This window comes from Dipodomys merriami, unplaced genomic scaffold, assembly GCF_024711535.1.
Source record: "Dipodomys merriami isolate MVZ:Mamm:240054 unplaced genomic scaffold, mDipMer1.0.p SCAF_2, whole genome shotgun sequence".
Taxonomy (NCBI): Eukaryota; Metazoa; Chordata; class Mammalia; order Rodentia; family Heteromyidae; genus Dipodomys; species Dipodomys merriami.
The window spans coordinates 43,713,254-43,735,433 of record NW_027203381.1 but is presented as its reverse complement, the minus strand read 5'-3'; the positions used below and the strand labels follow the sequence as shown (position 1 = coordinate 43,735,433).

Below are 22,180 nucleotides of genomic sequence, written 5' to 3'. Positions count from 1 at the left end.
AGGCAATATTTCTTTTACTTTTTTCTTTTTTGTTGGTCGTGGGGCTTGAACTCTGGGCCTGGATGCTGTCCCTCAGCTCTTCAGCTCAAGGCTAGCACCCTACCACTTAAGCCATAGCAGCAGGCAATATTTCTAAGGCTGAATTGCTCTGTAACAAAATATGCTTGAAAATAGAAAATAATTTGAAAAATACCTGAAATAGAAGCAGCCTTCTTCCTTGTCATTATCTTTTATTTTATTACAACTAAATGTTTCTGCCTAGAAAGGTGAAAAGAAGGAAGCAATGCTCATTAACAGAAGACATTTAAGATGAAAACTTACTAATATGTGAAATGATTGTGAATCAGACTGTATTTCCATTTCTAAATATATAAAAACACATGCAAGTATTTTAAAACACATGCATTTCACAACAAGAAAAAATCACAATTGAAAGACATCACATATATGATGTCTATGGTGGCAATTGTATTTTAAGGTAATAGCTTTACAAGACTGTTAGTCTAAATTAAGGTTGCTCCCAGCTATTAACCTTAAGACTATGAAACTAACTTCTAAAGCAGATATAAATAAACCATAAATGCTGAAGTAGATTATTAAATTGGAATTTGCGCTGACAAATTTTTAAGATTTGTTTACAATATGAGACACATTTCAAATTTGTCCTACATAGTATAAGAAGCCAACAGCTTATGTGGCTATTAAGTATTTGAAATGTGGTTATCTGAAATGAAATATATTCATAAGACATGCTAAATTTATAACATGGCAAAATGGTAATTCCTACTATATTAGATTAAAAATATTTAATTTTACTTCACTGGGAGCAGTGGTGCAAACTGATAATCTCAACATTCAGGAGACTGAGACAGGATGATTATGAGTTCCAGGCCAGCTATGAATAAGGCCTTGGCCAGATTTTTCCAATCAAGGCTGGTACTATACCACTCAAACCACAACTCTACTTCTGGCTTTTTGCAAATAAATTTCAAGGCATTTTCTGCACAAGCTGGCTTCAAACCAGGATTCTCAGGTTTTACCTTACTAGTAGCTAGGATTACAAGTTAAAAAACAAAAGTTTTCTCTAATTTCTTTTTTCTTTCTCTTTCTTCTTCCTTCCTTCCTCCTTCCCTCCCTCCCTCCCTCCTCTCCCTCTCTCTCTCTCTCTCTCTCTCTCTCTCTCTCTCTCTCTCTCTCTCTCTCTCTCTCTCTCTCTTGCTTTCTCTCTCATGCCAATCCTGGGGCTTGAATTCAGGGCCTGGGCATTGTCCTTGAGCTATTTTTGCGCTATCACTTGAGCCATAGCTTTATTTCCAGCATTTTGGAGGCTAACTGGATATGAGAGTCTCATGGAATTTACTGCCCCGGTTGGCTTAGAATTGTTATCTTCATATCTCAGCCTCCTGAGTAGCTAAGGTTACAGGTGTGAGCCATAAGCACCCAGCTTGACTAATTTCTTTTAATCTTTTTTTTTCTGGCTATCAGAAAAGTACCACATGTGATATTTCCAATATATGGTTCTGTTCCATGTATTTAAACTTGTCTCCTCACATCCCTCTATCTCTATCCTGTAGTTTTATCAACATCTTTGTGCTCTAATTTTCTACATTATTTACATTATATATATTTACACACATTATATATCTATGTATTTGACTCTGGACCTGGGTGCTGTCCCTCAGCTCTTCAGCTCAAGGCTAGCACTTTATCACTTGAATTGTGAAATTCTGTAAATGCAACATGAACGAAATGGTGACAGTTGAGGTGTTATGTTTTTTCTGCTTATGTAGTGCTGAGGAATCAAACCCAGGCCTCATGCATGCAAGGAAAGCATTCTACCACTGAGCCGCCTTCCCAGCCCAGCTACTATTTTTCAATATCATCAATGTTCTGGATGCAGAGGTAGTTTCCTATAATCCTTGGCTTCTTAGGAGGCTGAGGAGAGGACAGCCAAAGTGACAGTGTAGAATCCCATTTCAAGAAAATAACAGGTAAGTATTAACACTTAATTGAAATATGCTGATACATTTTTCTCTTTATATCCCAAGAAATTAAGATCCATTTCTAGTTCTCAAATATATACATTGTTTATTTTCACACTAAATTAGGCTTAATTTTTCTTTAAGTAATGGGAGATGAATTTAAGGCCTTTTGCTAAGCAAATGCTCTACTACTGAGCCAATTCTCCAGTCTTTTGTTGCAGTGGTTGTTTTGAGTCTTGATTCCAGGCATATGATCTTGGATCAAAATCTAACTATTTTTGGCTTTTGGTGGTACCTGGCATGAAGGACATACACCACCATACCAGATGATTCTTCAGAGAAGTTGGAGTCTTGCAGACTTTTCTGCCTAGGTTGGGCTAGAAATGAGATCTTCTCATTATCAGAATCTCATGATGCTAAGCTGACAAGAGTTCTTTTGAAATTTTGTCTGCACTGGCCTCCCATTCTCAGCCTCCCAAGTAGTTAAAATTACAGTTAAGAGCCCTGTCCCCAGCAATTTAAGTTACATTTTTAACTTCTAAAAATGCTTCTTTTTACTCACATTTGCAGGTGGTCGATTCACATTGCCAGTCAGTTTCCACATTTTCATGGAAATACGTGCAGCATTAATATTTTTTATGGTACTTTCATCTTCAGAAATAACACTAACCATAAAATCTGTCAAGATAAATATAAAGCAACCTTCTTACTTAATTTTTAGTAGGAATATTTTGAAGAATAAGAAAATAAGACTATTTCTTAATCAATATTCCCAACAATCCATCTGGAAAGCCTTCCAATCTGGGTTTAAATCTGGACATTAAGCTGTCTTCCAGAAATTTAACAAACATATCTTTGCTACTGTTAATAGTCTGACATAACGTAAATTCTAGCCAATTGGCCAAGACATCACATGCTATATGTATTAGAACAGAACAGTTACTTCTTCCTTATGAATTTGCAATAGCATACAGAAAACTATAATTAGACAATGCTCTCATCTTATTTACCATCGGTATATGAGATTTGTCAACTGGGACCCAATTTTTCAATTATAAAAGTATTATGTTCTCTCAAACAGATTTAACAAAGAAATTATAAAACATAAAAGGCTATTGACATGTAATTTAATTGTTAAAAAATTTGAAGTCTTTTTTCACTACTCATCTATATATACGCATTTATCCCCTTCAATAAGACAAAAGTCTTTCAGGAAATTACTTGTGTAAAGCAAATACTGATTTCTTATTGATATGTCAAGAGCCACTAAGTTGCTTGTGTATATTAGACTACACATTGATAAACTGAATACTCTGACTATAATTAATGGCCCAACAGAATAGATATTCACTAAGTATTTAGTGTTCTGAAATCTTTAATCATAAATCCTGATATGATTCTTTCCATTCAAATTAAGTTGTAAGATATTGGTTCTGATAGATTTATCACAAAATATTAGTGTAGCATAATGCTTCAACTTTCACCATTTGGTTCATGTTGCATTTAATTCAATAAATTAAGGAAGATTTCATGAGCTAAAGCTACCATTTTGTATATGTACTTTAGGTTCATTCTTAACATTAAAGGACTGTACAAAGAGGTGTTAAATCATTTATTTTCTTTGCATTTAAAAGTCAGAGATAAGCATGCTTGATATTGAATAACACATGTAAATAATCATCCCATAAATTATCATTACTGATTTTTTAAATTCTGTGAAATTCTCACCAGTGAAAACATCCCCTGCTAAAAAGGAAGCGTCTTTGTCATATTTAACGTTGAGACGAATGGGTTTTTCAGGGTCTGGAAGAACCATTAACTTAATTACAGGTCCTTCTATGGTACTCTTGTTATAGGTGGCTTTAACCTGGATAGTATGTTCTCCCCTAAATAGAAAAAAATGAATGGGGAAGAGAGATTAAAACTACATTAGTTATAACAAACTCAAAAAATTCAGAGACAACTTAGACAACTTGTTTAATAGACAAAGTTTAATTAACTATCTTAGGGAGCCTAAGTCAATTTGTGCAATATCAATATCTATTAAATTTCTCCTTACCTAGAAGCGAAAACAAGGAACACTCCAAAATTAGCCCTGCCTTTTTCATCTGTTTTATGTTGCTGGTTTGAAGGTGTTAGCTAAAACCAAAACAAAATTTTTTCAAGGTTAATTACAAAATTCTACAGACCAGTAAGGATATCTTTTTTATTTTTTTTGGTCAGTCGTGGGTCTTGATCTCTGGGCCTGGGCACTGTCCCTCAGCTCTTCAACTCAAGGCTAGCGTTCTACAACGTGAGCCACAGCGCCACTTCCAGTTTTCTGGTGGTTAACTGAAGGTAAGAGTCTCACGGACTTTCTTGCCCAGACTGGTTTTGAACCATGATCCTCAGATCTCAGCTTCCTGAGTAGGATTATAGGCGTGAGCCACCAGTGCCTGGCAAGCATATCTTCTTTTTTTTTTTTTTTTTTTTTTTTGGGTCCGGTCGTGGGGCCTGAACTCTGGGCCTGGGCACTGTCCCTCAGCTCTTCAGCTCAAGGCTAGTGCTCTACCACTTGAGCCACAGCGCCACTTCCGGCTTTTTTCTTTTTGCTTATGTGGTGCTGAGGAATCGAACCCAGGGCCTTGAGCATGCAAGGCAAGCGCTCTACCACTGAGCTACCTTCCCAGCCCAAGCATATCTTCTTTTATTACAATGTTAATATATTCCTATTTTGTAAATTATATTTCTTTGTTTGCAAATACTGCTAAAATGTAAAAAAAAATCATATTAGTTGAAATAATCACATAATAATCACATAATCTAAAATGAGTTGAAATAATCACATAATAATCACATAATCTAAAAGAATACTTATTAGAGCCCACCAAAGTAAAATTTCATATTAAAACCATCAAGCTATAAAATTCTAAGTTCACTGTGTAGATATCACTGATTAATTAAATGAAATTTGGATACTAATGGTATATACCAAAGCTGGGGCAGGAATGGAAGAGAGCACTGGAGAAATACATGCACATATATTCAAGTGTAGGGATCTTTTTTTTTTTTTTTGGGGGGGGGGGGGTGTCCGGTCGTGGGGCCTGAACTCTGGGCCTGGGCGCTGTCCCTCAGCTCTTCAACGCAAGGCTAGCACTCTACCACTTGAGCCACAGCGCCACTTCAGGCTTTTTTTCTTATGTAGTGCTGAGGAATTGAACCCAGGGCCTCGAGCATGCAAGACAAGTGCTCTACCACTGAGTCACCTTCCCAGCCCAAGTGTAGGGATCTTAACACTATCTCTGTTCTTTGTATTTATCTTGAATATTTACTCGGTGTGCTTCTTATATCTTTACTATGATATTACTTCATAGTGATGATTAAGCTTCCACCTTCAAGTGATTAGTGATCAGTGGTCACAAATCCAAATAACTGGACAGAGAATACCAGTCTAATAAATGTTTCTCTAAAAACTAGAATGACACCCTTATTCTGAGGCTGAAAATAATCATGACTTAACTTTCTTGGAAGCACATATGCAGAAAGAAAGTGAATCGGAAATTATAACGGCAGAAAATCAGACTCTCCTAAACTCTTAATACTCATTTCTGCTTAAGAAGACCAAAGAAAATAGGTATAGTAGCCACACTTGCAGTTCTAGCACTGAGTAGTATGAGGCAAGAGGCTCAATCAGAAGGCTGGCCTGGACAACAGAAAGAGTAAGTTTAAATAATACATACTTCCGGGCGCTGCTGGCTCATGCCTGTAATCCTAGCTATTCAGGAGGCTGAGATTTGAGGATGGCGGTTCAAAGCCAGCCCGGGCAGGAACGTCCGTGAGACTCTTATCTCCAAGAAACCACTAGAAAACCAGAAGTGGCACTGTGGCTCAAGTGGTAGCACGCTCACCTTGAGCTGAAGAGCGTAAAGACAGAGCCCAAGCCCAGAGTTCAAGCCCCATAACCGACAAAAAAAAAACAAATAATAATAATACATACTAACCAAAAAGAGGCAATAATTGGGGAGAAAAAAATGAAGAGTACATAAAACTATAGGATAAAGTACTATATTTAAACTTGTCTCATTTACTCCTGGATCCAGTCTCTCAACCCATTTTTCTCAAGTATTTCTCCTATCTAAATCCCAAATCCTTGTCAGAAAATGCTTGCATTCAATACTATATAGCAGCAATATCATAATCTTCTTTTGACAAGAATCTTTTTACTTTACTAGAAAAATAGGTCCATTACTCTCAGAGGATAATTTTGTGCTTTAATGTCAGTGACTTCTTTTTTAAATGGGGCTAACCTCAAGGGTTGAGCCATGCACCTTTACTTTTGTTTTAAATGTATTTTAAAATATGCTGTGACAGCCATTAGTTGCCACATCCAGCTACTGGTTTAGACAGTATCATGCTTTAATAACTTTTCGTGTTCAGCTTGGCCTAAAACATTGATCCTCCCCTCCCCTCAGTACCTGGGATTTAAGTTCAACTTGTGAGATCTTGAGAAATCTGTGGAATTCTAATGGAAATAATTTCATAAGGTCCGCCACCTTCACACACTATCAACTATTTTTCTCATCACATTTATAAAATATGTGTGCAATACTCCTGATTATGTGAATATAACATTACACTTTCTCCAAGTTCCTTGGCAACAAGTTGGTAGCAAACAATAAAGGTACTATATAAAGTGGTAGAACACTAGCCTTGAGCACAAAAGCTCAGAGACAGTGCCCAGGCCCTGAATTCAAGCTCCACAACAAACAAAAAACAAGTAAAACAACTATATAAAAATTTAAAAAAAAATAAAACTCGGCAAAGATCTTTCCCCTAGCAAGAGGGGCTCCAACTTTGTCCAAGAACCTAGTCTCCAATAGATTATAAAGCAACTGGCTGCTCCAATACTCCTATCTAACCTCATATGTAACCTGCTAAAACTGCTTGTATCTAAACCTCTTATATTCTGGCGAGCTAATCACTCACTATGTGTGTATTCAAATTTGGCAAAAGGGTGTTCATGCTTACCCAATGAAAAGAATGATGGGAGAGAAGCTTCATTGTAGAACACAATCCAGTATAGGTTTAGTAGATCTGCCCAAGCTCTAGAAGTATTTGCATGCTTCTTCTTTTCTTAGCCTCAGCACATTTTCCAAGGAATGGCTATTCCTTAACCAACACTAAGTCTCCATTTATGTTGTTAGAATTAATCGTCTGACCCCTTGTTACACTGACTGCAAGCTATAAATTTTATTTCCTCAAAATAAATATAATTTCAAGCAAACTTATAAGCAGTATTAAAGGTTATGTAAAACTGTATGTTATGGAAGTGGCACTATGGCTCAAGTGGTAGTGTGCTAGCCTTGAGCTGAAGAGCTGAGGGACAGCGCTCCAGCCCAGAGTTCAAGCCCTATGACCGACAAAAAAGAACTGTACATTACATATATGTAATCATCTTGTTTTATATACATACACATTTTATATACATATTTTTGGAGGATGGTACTAAGGATTGAATTCAGAGCAATAGCAATAACCAGTGCAAAAGAGGGCTGGGGCTATACCACTTTTATCATGCCTCCAGTCCTTTTTTGCACTGGTTGTTTTCAAGGCAGAATCTCATTTTATGCCTGGGTCTGGCCTGGGCTTCAAGTCTACTACCTGTGCTTCTAGTGTAGCTGGAGATGACAGATATATGCCAATGCATTCAGCCACTGTGCTTCCCCAGTGTCTGGGATAGTAGGCCAGCACTATTATAGCCAGCCATTAATTAAAATGGAGTCTAAGAAACTTCTTTTTGTCCTGGCAGGCCTTGAACCATGATCCTCTGATTTCTGCCTCCCAAGTGGCTAAGATTACAGATATTAGCCACTGTGCCCAACTAAAAACTGTGTGTGTGTATGCGCGCGCGCACATGTGGGTGTGCACGTGAGCGCGCACGCGCACATGTATATATTGGTCTTGGAGCTTGAACTCAGGACCTGGCCACTTTCCTTGAGCTTTCTGTGGTCAAAGCTGGCATTCTATCACTTGAGCTACAGCTTTACTTCCAGCTTTCTAGTGGTTAAATGGAAATGAGAATCTCATGAACTTTCATGCCTGGCTGGATTCAAACCATGATCCTCAATTCTCAGCCTCTTGAGTAACTAAGATGTACTGACAACCCGGTTTAAAACAGTATGTACATATTTATGTTTTATATATGAATATACACTTATATTTTGTGCTGGTCCTGGGGCTTGAACTCTGGGCCTGGGCATTGTTCTTGAGCTTTTTGTAGGCAAGACTAGTGCTCGTACTTGAGTCACAGTTCTACTTCCAGCTTTTCTGGTGGCTAATTGGAGATAAAGAATCTCACAGAATTTCCTGCCCAGACTGGCTTCAAACTGCAGTCCTCAGATCTCAGTCTACTAAGTAGCTAGGATTACAGGCATGAGCCACTGGCATTTGGCTTAACACTGTATTTTTTTTTTATTTATTTATTTTTATTTATTTTTTTTTTTTTTTGTCGGTTGTGGGGCTTGAACTCTGGGCCTGGGCGCTGTCCCTCAGCTCTTCAGCTCAAGGCGAGCGCTCTACCACTTGAGCTACAGCGCCACTTCCGGTTTTCTGGTGGTTTTATTGGAGATAGGAGTCTCACGGTCTCTCCTGCCCGGGCTGGCTTTGAACCGTGATCCTCAGATCTCAGCCTCCTGAGTAGCTAGGATTACAGGCGTGAGCCACCAGCGCCTGGCAACACTGTATTTTTAAAAAGAAAAGAAACAGCCGGGCGCTGGTGGCTCACGCCTGTAATCCTAGCTACTCAGGAGGCTGAGATCTGAGGATCGCGGTTCAAAGCCAGCCCGGGCAGGAGAGACCGTGAGACTCCTATCTCCAATAAAAACCACCAGAAAACCGGAAGTGGCGCTGTAGCTCAAGTGGTAGAGCGCTCGCCTTGAGCTGAAGAGCTGAGGGACAGCGCCCAGGCCCAGAGTTCAAGCCCCACGACCGACAAAAAAAAAAAAAAATAAATTAAAAAAAAAAAAAAAAAAAAAAGAAAAGAAACACCTAAGGATATTATAAGAATTTATTTTTTGGTGCTAGACATTGAATTCAAGCCCATTATGAAAAAGCACTCTACCAATGAATTACATACAACCCCAGTCCTAGAGAACTGTAAGTAAAAACCTCTCAAGAAGTTTATAAAACTCACCTTTAAACTGCTGGCTTTTATGAGACTTATTTTTACATTTGGTACTAGTGCTGGATTGTCCCACTGATCACAAAGTTGAACAGCAAGAGGACGCTCTAACTCTCTTCCATTAATCACTGGAATGGCCTGTAATAGATTAAAATCTTAAGCAACATCAAAACATGTGCCAAACAATATAACTACTTGTATAGTTACAAAACAAATCACTTAATTTTATCTGTTATAATCAAAAATCATTTCATCATTAAAAAATCTGAAAGCCAATTAAATAATCACAAATCATTTCTAAAATAATGTGATTTTTTAAAAAAGGAAACAGTACTTGACACTACTAGCTTCTAACGTATTTTCCTACAAATTAGACATTGGTTGGAAGTGCTGCTGTGGCTCAAGCACTCGCCTTGAGCTGAGGGACAGTGCCCAGGCCCAGAGTTCAAGCCCCACAACCGACAAAAACAAAAACAAAAACAAAAACAAATTAGACATTGGTTATCTTTGGTTCTCAGATTTACTAATCTGAAGTTCACCTCTCTGCCATTGTACATTAAGCAGTAATATAGTTTTCACAACCTTAGATTAAGGTAACAATTAATAATTCATATTGTCTTAAGTTTTCAATGAGTTTTGCTTTCTCTCTAGAAAATATACGCAGATCTTCTAGGAATCTGCCTGCTGGCACATTAATGTTTGAAATACGTAAGTATTTGGCTACCAAGCAACTTGACAAAGATCCCATCCTATGTTCTATTTTAAAGATTAAAAAAAAAAGGCAGATAGGGCTGGGAATGTGGCTTGGTGGTAGAGTGCTTGCCTAGAATGCATGCAGCCCTGGGTTCAATTCTTCAGTACCACCTACACAGAAAAAGACAGAAGTGGCACTGTGTCTCAGGTGGTAGAGTGCAAGCCTTGAGTAAAAGAAGCTCAGGAACAGTGCTCAGGCCCTGAATTCAAACCCCAGGACCAGCAAAAAAAAAAAAAAAAAAAAGAAAGAAAGAAAGAAAGAAAGAAAGAAAAAAAGAGAAAAGTTTTGGGGAAAAAAAAAAAAGATAGAAGTAAGGCACTGGTGGCTCAAGCCTATAATGTTAACTACTCAGAAGGCTAAGATCTGAGAAAAACAGTTCCAAATCAGCCTGGGCAGTTCAAGAGACCCTTCCAACTAAGCAGGAAGAGCTAGAACTGGGAAGTATAGCTCAAGTGGTAGAGTGCCAGCAATAAGCAAAAAGCTAACTGGGAACTTGAGTCCCAGAATTCAAGCCCTAGTACTGGCAACAACAACAACAACAACCATGCATATATACAAAAAGATAGGAGAACTATAGAGCAGTAAAAGAAAGCTAATTTATTACCTCAATCCTACACATTGGTTGCCAAAATGAAAAATAAGTACTGCTGCACTATGAGTAATGATATTGAGACAAGAATCTTGACATTAAGTTAATATATACTTGTTTAGCTTGTCTATCATTAACTTTAACAAAGCTACAATTCATTAAATTTACTAAATTCACTAAATTATATCTACTAAAAATTATAAAAAGCTTGAATTAAGAGATACTGAGCTCCAAGTTTTAACCATATACTACTTTATTATCAACTAGTATGTATGCTTTTTAAATAAATTTATGATACTCCTGTCTTTACTTCCCAAGTGCTGATTACAGGCATATGTAACCATGCCCAGAAGTACTATCATGCTATCTACTTCTGTCTTTTAGAAAGTAACTTTAACCTAAACTAGTAGTAATAAAGTCTTCCAAGAAATAATGAAAAATAATAAAACCCAAAATTTAATGGTAAGAATGTGTTCTCTGATATTTCAATCTAGCCATATTATTTTACAAATTTTAGTTTTTCTCACTTATAAAATTAAAAGTACTATATGTGTATACACATTGAGATTTTTAAAATGATGATCATCATAGGTGCTATATTAGTTCCCTGTTTGCATATGAAGGTCTGTCAAGTATTCAGAAATTCTGGGAATACCAGATATGAAATACTTAATTCCCACCCTTGTATGTATGTATTAATATATACATATTAATAACAAATGGAAAACAAGTTTGGGGTCTTATTTTAAAGCTTTTGGATTTGTATAATCTCTGCAAATCTTAAAGTTCCAAGTTAACAAGCTAGCATTTTCATTATATTTTTCCCTTCAAAGTTCATACAAAAAGATGGAGGAAAAAAAGCATACAACTGTTTCTGAAAATACTCAGTTATTTTCACTGATGAAAGAAATGGTTTATGAGAACAGAGATAACCTAGTTTAGTAATATTAAAGTAAATATATTGACTATGTTAATTTATGTAATATAAACACTCCCAGATAAAAATCAATGTATTCTGTATAGTAAAACTTCTGCTAATACACTATTATAGGAAAAAATTTGGTTTTTTAATTTTTTTTAAACACATTATTGTAACCAGTTTATGTGCTTTCTAAACTGACAATAAAAGGCAATATAAAACTAGGTTCAAGCACAAAAACTTTTTTTAGCTGACTGGTGGCCCTTTACACTAAGGTATTTCCATCTACTATCTGGCCATTTAAGTTCATTTTTCTTTATACAGTAAACACTGCAACTTGACCTACCTATACTTAAACTCCTACCTTGCCATAATTGAACACCAGAATCTGAATTATTTTAAAATAAAATCCTATCAAGGTAGAGAAAATTTTATGCAAAGTACACAAAACCACTAACCATCAACAGAAGACAGAGTTCAAGAGATCTTTTATAAAATGTGATTAACTATAGAAAAAAGTGTACTATATTATTGAAAATTACTAAAAGAGATTTGATTATTTCAGATAGGGTCTGAGGAAAAACACCTACCTAGGCTTGCCTCAAACCTGAAATCTTTCTGTCTCAGTGCTGAGATTTTTATTTATTTATTTTTTTTTGCCGGTCATGGGGCCTGAGCTCTGGGCCCTGGGCGCTGCCTTTCAGCTCTTCAGCTTAAGGCTAGCAATCTACCACTTGAGCCACAGCACCACTTCCATTTTCTGCTTATATGGTGCTGAGGAATCGAACCCAGGGCCTCATACATGCAAGGCAAGCACTCTACCACTGAGCCACCTTCCCAGTCCCATCGGAGATTTTTAAATGTTCTCATACCAAAAAAGTATGTGAAGTAATGGTATGGTTAGTTATGACAGCCAGTCCACAATGTGTAATTATTTGAAAACATTTTATACATGACAAACACGCTTTTCTCAAAAATAAATATTTTTAAAAATTGGAAATCTAAAAAGATTAGTTAACAAACATTAAGATTTGGCTGACATAAAATTAGCATATAAATAACTTTCATAGGAAGACATGAACATGTATGGGTATAAAGACTTGACTCCTGGAATATGCTTTTAAAGACTAATAAAAGCCAGGCTGGAAATTCAAAACCAACTTTGCCAGAAAGTCTATACACTCTTAAGGCTGATTAATCAGCGTAAGCTCAAAGTAGAGTTGTGGCTCAAGTGGTAAAGCACCAGCCTTGAGCAAAAAAGCCAAGCTGAATGTGCAAGAACCTGAGTCCAAGCTCAGTACTGGCACCATAAACAAACAATAAAATCACTACCAACAGTAACAAAAAAGCCAATGAAAATTTTAAGGTAGTTGAGATGGTTCATAGCAATCCTAACCATTCAAGAGGCTGAGATTGGGTTGACTGCCATTTGAGGTCTGTCTGGGAAAAAACTTGCATCTCCATCTAACAGGTATGATGGCACTTGCCAGTTACCCTAGCTACATAAAAGTATAAATATAAGAATAGTAGTCTAGGTTGGCCAGGGACAAAAGGAGAAACTCGATTCAAAAAACAATGGAAGCATAAGGGGCCAGATGTAGAGCTCTAGTAGTAAAGCCCTTTACTACAAACTCTTGAGTTCAAATCCCAGAACCAAAATCCAAATAACAAAAACAAGAAAAAAGCTTTTAAGTTAGGGTGAGAATAACCATATAAAATTGGCAAACAACAGTAACTCATAAAACTTAGTAACTGAACACTGAGGTTCATTTTACTATTCTTTTTATTTTTATGTATGCTTGAAATTTTCTTGAATGTTCTTTCAAACTTTTGAATTATAACATTCATTTCATAGCAAATTAAAAGTGGTCAATTAAATAATGAAGCATTAAGACTTATTATTTAGAGACATTTATGAGCTAATTCTTTTGTTACTGGTAGATACAACTATTTCTTCAACAAAATATATCCTTTCTAATCCACTGATTACGTGATTAAACCACACAGTATTGAATTCTTTTAGTCAAAACACGAAAACACTTACCTCTTTTAGTTCTGGCCAGTCTATCAGGGTAAGTTTAGCAGGAGGTCCAGAAATTAGCTGCACTCGAATAAAGTCAGAAAACTCACGCCATGCAAAACAAAGATCCTTATTTCCAGGAGGGCCTGGAATAAACTTTATGCCTCTTACACTTATACTTTGTGTGTTTTCCTAGTAAAAAAAAAAAAATACCAAGAAAGACCAACTGATATTTTGTTTAGTCATTAAGGTAAAATAGTTTTGTCATTGAGCCCTGGCCACACTGATGTTTCTAGGTGACAGAATAATAAACAGATTACACTCATGCCAATAGTGAGAGATAATAAATCTTATTTGCAGAAGAGGAAAAACTGATTTTTTTCCCTCCTTCTTTTGGAGGAAACCAGAAGGCTGTGGCTACATCATTTTACTTTATCTCTTCCTAATATAGGTGGAAGTATCCTTTATTCAAAATGCTTCAGAACAGAAGTATTTCAGATTTGGGAGTTTTCTAGATTTTAGAGTACTGGTGTGTAGACCTTACCCAGTTAAGCATTACTAATTTGAAAATCTGAAATACTCCTTTGGAGTATTATGTCAGTGCACAAACTGTTTTGGATTTCAAGAGCTGTTGTGATTGAAGCCAATAATCCCAGCTACTCTGGAAGTGAGGGTAGGAGTATACTTTTCAGAGACCAGCCCAGATAGTCTCCCAAGTGTGAGACTCTCTAAAAAAATAAACTAAAATCAGGGGCTGGGAAGGTGGCTCAGTGGTAGAGTGCTTGCCTTGCATGCATGAGGCCCTGGGTTCAATTCCACATCACCACGTAAGTAAAAAAGGCGCTGTGGCTCAAGTAGTAAAGCGCTAGCCTTGAGGTGAAGAGCTCAGGGACAGCAGCCCAGTCCCAGAGTTCAGGCCCCACAACCGACAATAAATAAAAATATATATATACACATACATACATACATACATACCAAAATCAAAAGGACTAGGGCAAGGGTTCAACTGTCACAGCACTTGCCCAACCAGTTTTTTAAGCCCTGAGTTTAATCTCCAATACCACCAAAAGCAAAAAAATATTTTGGATGTCAGAGCATTTGTATTAGGGACTTGCAAATCTTTCATCCAAAAAGCCAAGCATATGCCTACCTGTTAACCATTACAATTGTGTTCTTTCCTTGTTGGCAATGTTCTTCACCAGGTATCTACATGGCTTTAAGTTATTTACACATATAATATCTTAATAAAACGAGTCTTGCCTAACCACCCTAAATAATGGCACACCTTTCCTATTTTATTTTTCCTCTTTTCACTTTTTTTTTATCTACTGTATGCTCCATCCCCTGCCCAAGCAAGGTTGCGTCCCTAAAGATAAGAGGCTTTTGATTCAACAGACTGACTGTTGAATCTCACTTAAAATCATGCCTAATATGTCATATTAATGAGAATCAATACACCTAATCAGTAATATTTACAATGTTATTAAATGACCAAAACTGATTCCATACTAGCACAAACACTAATTTGGGGCTCTTGACCATTCAATCATCTTAAATTCCTACTAAGTACAAAGCTACATAAAAATTTAAAAATCAGCCGGGCGCTGGTGGCTCATGCCTGTAATCCTAGCTACTCAGGAGGCTGAGATCTGAGGATCACGGTTCAAAGCCAGCCCGGGCAGGAAAGACCGTGAGACTCCTATCTCCAATAAACCACCAGAAAACCGGAAGTGGCGCTGTAGTTCAAGTGGTAGAGCGCTCGCCTTGAGCTGAAAAGCTCAGGGACAGCGCCCAGGCCCAGAGTTCAAGCCCCACAACCGACAAAAAAAAAAAAAAAAATTTAAAAATCAGGCATAAAATTTCATGCTTTATGTTCTGAAACAACTGTTTGTAAAGCACTGTATGGGAAAAAAGGCATTATAAATTAACAATCCTTCCACACCATCCCCCTCCCCCCCCACCCTGGCAAAATACAATGAAAGGGCTGGGAATATAGTTCAGTAGTGGAGTGCCTAGCTAGTGTGTATAAGGTCCTGGGGTTTGATCCCCAGCACCAAAAAACACAAAACAAAGTGAAACAATCCCAATTTAAACAATATTGCTAGGCATGGTAGTACTTTCCTGTAATATCAGCACTTTGGCGGCAGAGGAAAATAACAAGTTCAAGACCAGCCTAGGTTATATAGTATTCAGGACCAGCCTAAGCTACACAATAATACCCTGGTTTAAAAAGCAAACTTCTGGGGATGTAACACAGTGGTTACATATTAACACATCCAACTACCTCAGGTGTGATCCATCATTCCTGCACGCATGCATACATAGATACATATACATATATCCCCATGCTATTTGGAAAAAAACAAATAGATATTACTAAAACATACTAAAAGTTCAAAACCATAGTGCATCCTAGGATTCATATTTTATAGGAAAAATGATCAGAATTGATTCCTTTTCAAAGTCACGTTGAAATCTTAAAATTAAAATTGCATTTGAAAATTGTAAAGATTATATTTGTACAAATATTTGTATGAACTAGTACAAAAACTTAAATGAAAATTATGAAAGTAAATCAAGGCAGTATTGAAAAATGAAGTTGAAAAATGATAGGATGAAAGAAGCTTACTTAGTTGAAGAGCTATGGAGAAATAAATTTGTGAGATTATATCGAAGTAGAATATTACAGGGTATTATAGGCCATACTAAGACAGATTTTTAAATGTGATAGTATATAAAATGCTGATAGGTTTTATGACAGCGTAAAGTACAAACTGAAAACTGACCACTAGATTTGGACAGATGGAATAGAATATAATAACATAATCAGTGTGTTTTTCTAGAGAATGTCAGAAAGAAATGTGAAAAAAGTATACACTACCATTCCAAGAAGATCTACTATAAAATGGAAAATCTTGCTTATAGAAAGCACAAAGGTAATAGGAGTACATGGGTCAAATTATATGCTGATGGGAATAGAGTAGAAACAATGAAGATCTAGAAAGACAAAGGTTAGAAAGGGTAGGAGGAGTCTGTGAATAGAATAACAAAAAGTAGGATTGTTTACAAATGACAGGACATTAGTAGATGTAGTAGATGTCCACGCTCAGACTTTTCTGTCTGGGAATTAGCTTTGATTCCGAGTAGCCAGAAGTGAGGTCAAAGCAAGAGGATCTGAGATCCTGACTCATTCAAAAGAACAAATACACCCCCATTCCTCAACCACAACTTTTATTTTTCAAGCTAACTTCAACTGCAGCTGTAAACTTTTATTAGTTTTCTCTTCAAAATCCTATTTAGGACATGAGCACCAAGAAATTTGACTTGATAGCTACTTGAAAAGTATCCAAATACACATATCCCAAAGTATTTATGGAAAATACAGCATTTACAATTTTCTTCAAAATGTTTATGTTAATAGCTAAACATCAGTGAGTGGCTCATGCTTTTAATCCTAGCCACTAATGGGTGTAAGATCTAAGAGGACTGGAATTTGAAGCCAACTTGGTTTCAAATGTCTGAGAGACAGCATCTCCAAAATAATAACCAGCAAAAAGCTGTACTGAAGGTATCTTTGAAATGGTAGAAACTTAAGTGTGTTCCAATGCCTGGAACCACTCCTCACCTAGACCCTCAACCGCCCAAATGAGCTACAAGCGAAACACAAAAATTAAACATGTTATTCTGTTTATTTCTGTTATTCTATTTATGTATAAAAGTGTTTTTTATGGCAATGCTGGGAACTGAACCCAGAACTTCAGATATACCATGCAAGTCCTTTGCCACTGAGCTATACCCCTGGCCTGAAAATTTCCACTGTAAAATTTTAATGTCTTTTATGAGTTCTCAGATTAAAAGACAAAGGTTAATGAGACTAAGCAAGATTTAAATTCAATCCCCATTACCAAAAAAAAAAAAAAAAAAATTAAAGAAAATTAGCTTTAAAAACCAGTTAAACCAGTGAATACACTTTAATCTTCCCCCAAACATCTCAACACAGAACAATAAACCAAATGTAGTTATACCTGCAAAGTAGTTTTCAAATTTGAGCTATCAAGTCCAACCCCAGCAATCGATAAGGCAGATAAGGAACTTGGTGAAAATGCTGGTACCTGATTTCCATACTGATCTGTGATGATCATAACTATAAAGGAAAAAAAAATTTAATGTTTTTTTAAAGATATCTACAACAAACATTAAAAACATACTTAAAAACTTGAATCTTTTACATAAATAATTTTTGGTACCAAAAATGCTATACACATTTCTTTTGTAGTCGGGGAAGGGAGGGAGGGAGGGGAATGATAGGGGGAAAACAATGGAGGGGGTAACAATGTTCAAGAGGAAGTGTACTCATTACCTCACTCATGTAACTGTAACCCTCTGTATAGTATCTTTACAATAAAAAAAAATTATACCATCTAAAAAAAAAATCACAAATCTTTATGAGAACATTTAGTAACCAGATTATCATTTTTCTGGGGAAGATAAGGGAAAAGGAACCCAGGGCCTTACCAGTGAATTAATATTCAACACCTTAATCATGTTTTATAATGAAAATATTTTAACATTATGTAATTTTGTAGGTAAAAGAAAAATACAGACCTGAGATTCACCTGTCATTCCAACTACACAAAAGTCTGAAATTGAGAGGATCACATTTCCAGGCTGGCCTGGGCAAAAGACTCCTAAAGATTCCATAAGATGAAGTCTTAATAGAAGAAGCTGGATATAATGACATGCACCTGTCACTCAGCAAAGGTTGGAAGTCATAACTAGAAGGATCAAGATCCAGGCAATGGTACAAATTAAAAACCAAAACCCTATCTCACAACAGCCAGTGCAAAAAAAGGGCTGGATTTCTGCCTTACCAATAGAGAGCTTGACTAGCAAGAAGAGGCACTTGAGTTTACATCCAATATTACCCCCAAAGAGATTAAATATACAAAAATTATTTTTAGTGTACAGAAATGCATTTACACTTATTTGCAATAACTAGTATATATCTGAGACAAACAGAAACTGTCATACAGGCTGATATTAGGCAAAATGAACCCCAAGATAAGGGTTTAATGTTTTTTTCTTTCTTGTGATTGTTTCCAACATATTTGTAAGATGATTTCTTTGTTGCGTTGTATGTACCTCCCCCAGGGTAAAGCCCTGCTTTTACTGTATTTGATGTTGATATAATTTGTGGAGGGGAAGGGAAAAAACAAGGTGTTTAAATAGGATTACAGGTGGAACCATTACAACAATGAGATGTACAAGAAGGTTATGTCGAAAAACGAACTTTACAACTTTGGCGGGGTAGGGGTGGTAGAGGAGTGATAGGGGGGTGTGGGGATGGGGTGGAGAGGGGAAGGGAAGGTATAGGGAAACAAAGGAGGAGGCAACAATGCTTGATAAGAAATGTACTCAGTATCTTGCCCATGTAATTGTAACCCCTCTGTATGGTATTTTCACAATAATAATAAACATAAAATAAAGAAATGCATTTACACTTTAAACAGGGAGAGTGTGTGTGTGTGTGTGTGTGTGCAAGCACACCTGCACAAGTACTCAAGGCTTCTAGTGCTTTACCACTTGAGCCACAGCTTTACTTCCAGCTTTCTGGTGGTTAATCAGAGATGGGTCTCATGGAATTTACGGCCTGGACTGGTTTTGAACTGTAATCCTCAGATTTCAGCCTTCTGAGTAGCTAGGATTATTTACAGGTGTGAAGGTGTAAGCCATTGGTGCCTAGTATGGGCCTCACAATCTTATTAGGCTTTTCTGTTCAAGGCTGGGATCTACCACTTGAGCTATATTTCCAATACCAGTTCTTTTTGCTGGCTGACTGGAGAGAAGACTCTATCAGATTTGACTGCCAGGGATGCCTTCAAACCAAGATTCTAAAATCTCAGCCTCTTAAATAGCTATAATTATAGGTGTTAGCCACTGGGGGGGCTGGTCAGTCATGGGGCTTGAACTGCAGGCCCAGGTGCTTTCTCTGATCTTTTTGTTCAAGGCTAGAGCTCTAGCACTTTGGGCCAGAGTGCCACTTCCAAAAGTCAGAATTTTTAAAACTTATTTTTGACAAACTGACTTTGAAGGTATTGCCAAAAGCTTACCTTTCAGATTCTGTATACAAAAAAAGGGTAATGTAAGCAAATACCAAAAAGCAAAGTAGACCATACTAACCTATTTCTCCTTGAAGCTCTTGGCCCATCTGCACTGTTTTTCCTCCCTTTAACTCACATTTTAGATGTTTTGGTTCATCAGGAAGAGGTCTGAATATGATTAAGGTAAACAGCTTTAGTTAAATTACACGATTAATTGTAGAAAGTAAAGTTGCTCCCATATGCTATAGAGATGCCTATATATAACATGCTAAAACTTAAATACAATGGCATCCCTCTCTAAATACTCTTCAATTTATGGAATATAGTTATCAACCCAAAAGGCATGTAAAGTCACTATATTTATACTAGTTTAAAAGGAAATTATGATAAAACAGTACCAAAAAAGTAGATGAGTAAAAATTACTAAGAAAGTTGGTTATGCTCAGAGTGACACAATGCAAAATTACTATCTCAAGCTTATAGTATGTGTTGGGAATAGGATGGAAAAGCATGTAGTAAATAGAATGCAGAAAGTTATCAGAAAAGAGTTAAGAAAGATAGGCTAACAAAGAAGACAAAGATTTACAAATTTACATACATTTCTAGGAGTTCTATGCATTCTAATTGGACTTAGCTTTAAAAGCCCTCTCTAGCAAATCACAGAATTCTTCCTTCTTTTTTTTTTTTTTTGCCAGTCCTGGGGCCTGGACTCTGGGCCTGGGCACTATCTCTCAGCTCTTCAGCTCAAGGCTAGCGTTCTACCACTTGAGCCACAGCACCACTTTGGCTTTTTCTGCTTATGTGGTGCTGAGGAATCGAACTCAGGGCCTTATGCGTGCAAGGCAAGCACTCTACCACTGAGCCACCTTCTTAGCCTCAGAATTCTTCCCTCTGAACACATTACCAATCACATTTTATCTTTATTATTTGTCATTATGCAGTTGCTCTGATGTTACTTTTAATGAGAAGACTTCTCTTTAATAAAAAATATTAGTTCTTTTAATAGAAGGATAATTCAGTGTAGGGTTATACTAATGCTATAATTAATCACTATCTATGTTGAAGGCTTATTCCAAAGATTAATGGCCATGTTTCATAGAAACTGCAGTGTTTTCTATCATAGAAATGTTTCTCCCAGTACTATCAGAAAAGGAAAGGAGATATGTGCACACTGCAGTATTTCTGATTCTGTATGGTGAATTTTAAAAATTTCAAAATTTGCCAAGTTCACAAACCTTACTGTAAATGCACTTTCCAAAGATACATGATCATCTTGGAATGAGACCTGGCAGTAGCGTTTATCTTTTATAGACGTTGGTACTTGTACATCAGGAAGTAGACCCTGTAGTAAGTTTTCTTTGTTAATCTCAGGAGTCCAATTAACCTAGGAAAAAAGTTACATATTAAGAATCAACACAAAGCTAAGCCTAATGAACTTTTATTGCAATTTATCTTACTGAAGATCCTTAAAACTAAATTATAATCCACTCTCCTTATCACCAAAGAAAATAAATCCCTTTATTATCATAAATGATAGTGATTCAAATATAACAATTACAAAAAACTGTTTATTGTCTTTGCTATTAATACTGCTATACTTTTCAGAGCAATAAACCTAGGTACAATGAGCTATAGTAACATGTTAATGAATCTGAGGCTTGAGCTACCTAGCAAGATGCTGTTTCAAAAAAGTGATTATGTGATCAATTCTGAGAAACATGTGTAGAGACTTTGCAAGTCATCTATGTGGACCTTACCTTTTATAGGCAAGGTGAGAAAAGAAGTTATGTCCACTGATGAAATTTTGGTCATCTTTTGGTCTTAATCCCTTCTAAGGTGGTTTTAGGTATAGATTTCAAGCCACTTGAATTAAGTATTTTGTTACTTAATTCCTCTTCATCTCTCTCTGTGTTTATTGTGTTTGGCAATAATGGGCTTTAAACTAAAGTCCTCATATTTCCTAGGGAGACATTCTACTACTTGAACCACAATACCAGCCCTTAGTTTCAAACTTTCAGTCTCTTCTATTTAAGAATTTTAGTCCAACTTTCTGGTGTTATCTCTCAATAGTTGTGATATTCATTCATTCATTCATTCCCTCAATAATTCATCATTTGGCAGTATTTTTTTTTTTAACTCAGACATATTCTTGATAGACAAGAGCTCTACCACTTGAACCACACCCATAGCCCTTTCTGCTTTAGCTGTTTTTCACATTAGGTTTCATGTATTTTGCCTGGAACCAACTCAAGTCTATAATCCTCCCTCCTAAGTCTCCCAAGTAGTCAAGATTATAGATATGCACCACCACTCCCACTTTATTTGTTGAGACAGTCTTGGGCACAACTTTTGCCAAGGCTAGTCTTGAACTGTGATTCTCCTGATTACCACTCCTGAATAGCTGCTATGATCCATCATGCCCAATTGATTTTTAAATCACTAACATCCTAATGTTGTTTTGTAGGTTAGTTGCCTTAATGATGGAGAAAAAAAACAAGCAGAGTTACATATAAAAACCAAAGTCTGGGCTGGGAAAGTGGTTCAGTGGTAGAGTGCTTGCCTTACATGCATGAGGCCCTGGGTTCGATTCCTCAGCACCACATAAGCAGAAAAGGCCGGAAGTGGCACTGTGGCTCAAGTGGTATAGTGCTAGCCT

The 22,180-nt window shown here is 36.6% G+C and overlaps 1 protein-coding gene across 2 annotated transcripts in view; it reads right to left on the bottom strand.

The window, feature by feature from the left end:
• Window positions 1–22,180, bottom strand: part of Smchd1 (structural maintenance of chromosomes flexible hinge domain containing 1) — a 141,701-nt gene that overhangs the window by 45,775 nt on the left and 73,746 nt on the right. For both annotated transcript variants that reach the window (XM_070029482.1, XM_070029483.1), the window contains exons 26-34: window positions 20,760–20,908; window positions 19,604–19,692; window positions 17,449–17,567; window positions 13,448–13,615; window positions 9,154–9,279; window positions 4,042–4,121; window positions 3,711–3,868; window positions 2,545–2,660; window positions 194–258 (exon numbers count right to left, since the gene is read on the bottom strand). In XM_070029482.1, coding sequence (XP_069885583.1) covers window positions 194–258; window positions 2,545–2,660; window positions 3,711–3,868; window positions 4,042–4,121; window positions 9,154–9,279; window positions 13,448–13,615; window positions 17,449–17,567; window positions 19,604–19,692; window positions 20,760–20,908 — 1,070 coding nt within the window. The remainder of the gene's footprint in view (window positions 1–193; window positions 259–2,544; window positions 2,661–3,710; window positions 3,869–4,041; window positions 4,122–9,153; window positions 9,280–13,447; window positions 13,616–17,448; window positions 17,568–19,603; window positions 19,693–20,759; window positions 20,909–22,180) is intronic.